The 3,379-nt window shown below is 37.0% G+C and overlaps 1 protein-coding gene and 1 long non-coding RNA gene across 2 annotated transcripts in view; both read left to right on the top strand.

Moving 5' to 3' along the window:
- LOC117624295 (putative ubiquitin-like-specific protease 1B) overlaps positions 1-1,601 on the top strand; it is a 1,771-nt gene extending 170 nt beyond the window's left edge. Inside the window, exons 2-7 of the mRNA XM_034355451.1 lie at positions 104-366; positions 469-631; positions 711-815; positions 900-1,040; positions 1,128-1,313; positions 1,404-1,601. Of these exons, the coding sequence (XP_034211342.1) occupies positions 104-366; positions 469-631; positions 711-815; positions 900-1,040; positions 1,128-1,313; positions 1,404-1,601 (1,056 nt within the window). The remainder of the gene's footprint in view (positions 1-103; positions 367-468; positions 632-710; positions 816-899; positions 1,041-1,127; positions 1,314-1,403) is intronic.
- A 995-nt stretch (positions 1,602-2,596) lies between these two features.
- On the top strand, positions 2,597-3,158 carry LOC117626360. The gene is made up of 3 exons (XR_004585548.1): positions 2,597-2,696; positions 2,798-2,938; positions 3,084-3,158. It is a non-coding gene; the product is annotated as an uncharacterized LOC117626360 (long non-coding RNA).
- Positions 3,159-3,379: the final 221 nt, after the last annotated feature.

Raw genomic sequence — 3,379 nt, 5'->3', positions numbered from 1 at the left:
TTGTTATCTTTTAGATTTTTTAAGCATGCATTTATTTACATAGTTGTAAAATACTTAACTTTTCTTTTTCGTAAATGTAATATTCGAATTCCTTTTTCCGCAGTTGAAAATTGGCGTGGAAAAGAGGAAGTTCACAAAACCGGCCCGTGGTGATGAAACTCGAATTAAAACACGTCGAACGGGCGAAAGGCGTCCAGGAGTTCTTTGTAGAGAGCCATGGGTTGACCCGTCAACCGCAAAAGGAAAGGTTGTGCATTCAACGACGTCTAAGATGAAAATTGGGCCTTTCAAATTAAAACCCGGGGACTTAGAAGACTCCGATTTAGAGTTATTTAGTTATATTTTTAGGTCTAACAACCTTTCAAGGTAACTACTTACAAATGTTGAATTATGCCATTGACCAAATTCCTGATATGTTCTTGCGCACGTGAATTTAATTATAAGAATTGCTTTCTTCTTCTGTTGTAGTGACGAAATTATAATTCAAATTGAAAACAAACATCATGTCACGAGAGGTGAGTTCATGTGCTTGAGGCCCGAAGAGTGGATTAATGATGGAGTACTCAACGCACACGTGTATTATCTACAAGAAAAGGGGTCAGGGAATTGGTACTTCCCCACATATATGGCGGTAAGCATTCATATTTTTCATACTGTTATAGTTTGTCATTTGGTAAATGAATTTACGCTTACAGTATATGTGAATGTAGGAGCAAGTTCAAAATACAAGAGATGGTCAACTTTTCGAATTGGCTGTCAAACTGAGAAGGGAAAACACAAATCGGTTCACCGTAGGGCTTAAGAAGTGCGAGAAGGTAAGAATTTAAGTTGTTATTTAGAACATCTTTAGTGTGCTTTTGTATACGCATGTTTTTCTAAGTAAGTCATTGTGCTGCTAGATGTTCATTCCCGTTTTTGATCGAATCGGGAGTCATTGGTATTTGATTGTGGTGCTTCCTAGCGATAAAAAAGTTGAAATATGGGATAGCCTCCCCGGTCCTAAGTACAACGCAGGTCGTTATCAACAAGCAGAACGAATTGTAAGTTTAATTGACGTAATGGTCCGTTTGTATTTTTATTGTCCTAACAACCCGACTAAGAATTCATTTGCATTGATTGTGTTGTAGATGAAAGTGTTGGACCACATTTACAATGAGGAGATTGTCAACTATTTTGAAAAGGGATGGCAGTTTGCAAAATTCAACATTGTGCGAACTGACAAGGCCCGTAGACAAGTAAATGGATGCGATTGTGGTGTGTTCGTTATGAATTGGCTACAAGACATTGAATGCAGATCACACGGTTCAAATAAAGTGAGTCGGCATATATATCGTTTCATGCTTTTGTCAAATGTCTGATATTTTTGTTAATCATATCTTTGACGGGCTGTTTTTTATTTGCAGTTTCAACATGCAAGTGAGCGCGTTCGCATTGCAGTATCGTTGCTGAAGAACCCAAGAAACCGGCGTCTAAAGGAAGTAAGGGAGTCCGCTCGAAGAGTTGTCGACGAACAACTTGACAAGTTGGTCGAACAGAAGGATCCCTTCATCCCTCATCATCCCATCGCAAGGAAGCCAATAACACGCTCCCAGGCAAAGTAGATTCATTTTGACAGTAGGTGATAAGGGTTTACAGTGTACAAATTAGGTGTAATGGCATGTATATATCCCTATTTGCGCACAGTCAGGGTGCTTTTGTAGTATAGCAAGTGCAATTGCATGACACGATGTAATTCCATTATTCGCTTAGAAATGGTATTTTGGTTTTCTTGACGACATAGAAACATTTCATGACCAGATCGAACCGCCTAGTTTCACTTGTTTGCTACGGTATGTGTCTTGTTTGAAGATTCATCCACTATAATTCTATTTTATTTCTATTACTTTGTATTTAGATATAATTGAGATATAATCAATATAAGTTAATATTGATTTATTACCATAACAAGACTCATTGTTGATGCACTTCAGATTTGTTCTAAACAACTGAAGCAAACGAATTACAAATATGAAATCAAATTTTTTGTTTAGAATTTAAAATTATATAGAATCTTCTTCTAAAAACCATGCCATTGTTTCGTCTTCGGTTGGGCCTCAGTACTATGTTGGGATTTTGTCCTTTGTAGATAAGGACGAGCTCGAGCCTGGTTGTGCCATTTTGATGCATAATAAGGTAATTGGGGTATTGGGTTTTTGGGGTTTTTGATGCTGGTTTTGTTAATTTTAGCTCTTGTTGATAGGAAATTGGAATTTTGCTTTGATAAATGGTTTGGGAAATGTGGGCAATTTAGTTTGTGATTTTGTTGTACTCGAAACCTAATCAGACTGTGATACTTAGTTGCATAGACAGTCTCCATTCGGCTGCTACAGATGATACTTAGTAATTCACTGTTAAGCGGTCATCTGCAAGTCGCTCAACATTGATGAAAAGATTGTAAATTACTGTTAATCAAATGTTCCTGATGATCTTTTGTCTGCAGGTATGATGCCCATTCAGGTGGTGAACGTGAAATTCAGAGGACCATGTTGGAGTTACTGAACCAGTTAGATGGGTTTGATTCAAGAGGAGATGTCAACGTCATCTTGGCAACAAATACAATTGAGAGTCTTGACCCAGCCTTGCTTCGTCCTGGCCGAATAGATAGGAAGATTGAATTCCCTCTTCCTGATATCAAAACAAGGAGGCGCATCTTCCAGGTAAATTGACACGACTGTTTATAAGAAATAAACAAATTCAACATGAAACGTGCCAAGTTTTTATGGTTGTGAGTAACGATGATTGGATCTATTGATTGCAGATTCACACATCCAGGATGACGTTGGCTGATGATGTCAACTTAGAAGAATTTGTTATGACCAAGGATGAGTTCTCTGGGTCTGATATAACGGCAATATGTACTGAAGCTGGTTTGCTTGCTTTTAGAGAGCGCCGTATGAAGGTGAGAAAGACACTTTGATCTTCCAACCTCCCTTCCCCATCTTCAATCTCTGAAATTTGTTTATCATTTCTTACTGTGTTTGATTCAACTGGTTGCTTAATCATTGTAATTAACGTGGGGGTTACATTTAAATTGTGTGCATCAGGTGACACATATAGACTTCAAGAAGGCAAAGGAAAAGGTGATGTTCAAGAAGAAAGAAGGGGTTCCGGAAGGGCTCTATATGTCTTCGGAAACTATATATGAAATAGTAGAAAATAAAAAGGTCACAAATATATAAATTCTATATTATATATATTGCTATATGAATTATATAAAATAGACATATTATCTATAGAATAATATAAAACTAAAAAAATAGTAAATTATTATTATTATTTGTTCCATATACTGTAACTGCATGCACATAAGGTTGATGGTTAAGGTTGTGCAATTGCATGT

Source organism: Prunus dulcis, chromosome 4 (genome assembly GCF_902201215.1).
Source record: "Prunus dulcis chromosome 4, ALMONDv2, whole genome shotgun sequence".
NCBI classification, from domain to species: Eukaryota; Viridiplantae; Streptophyta; class Magnoliopsida; order Rosales; family Rosaceae; genus Prunus; species Prunus dulcis.
This window is presented reverse-complemented; position numbering and strand designations above follow the sequence as displayed.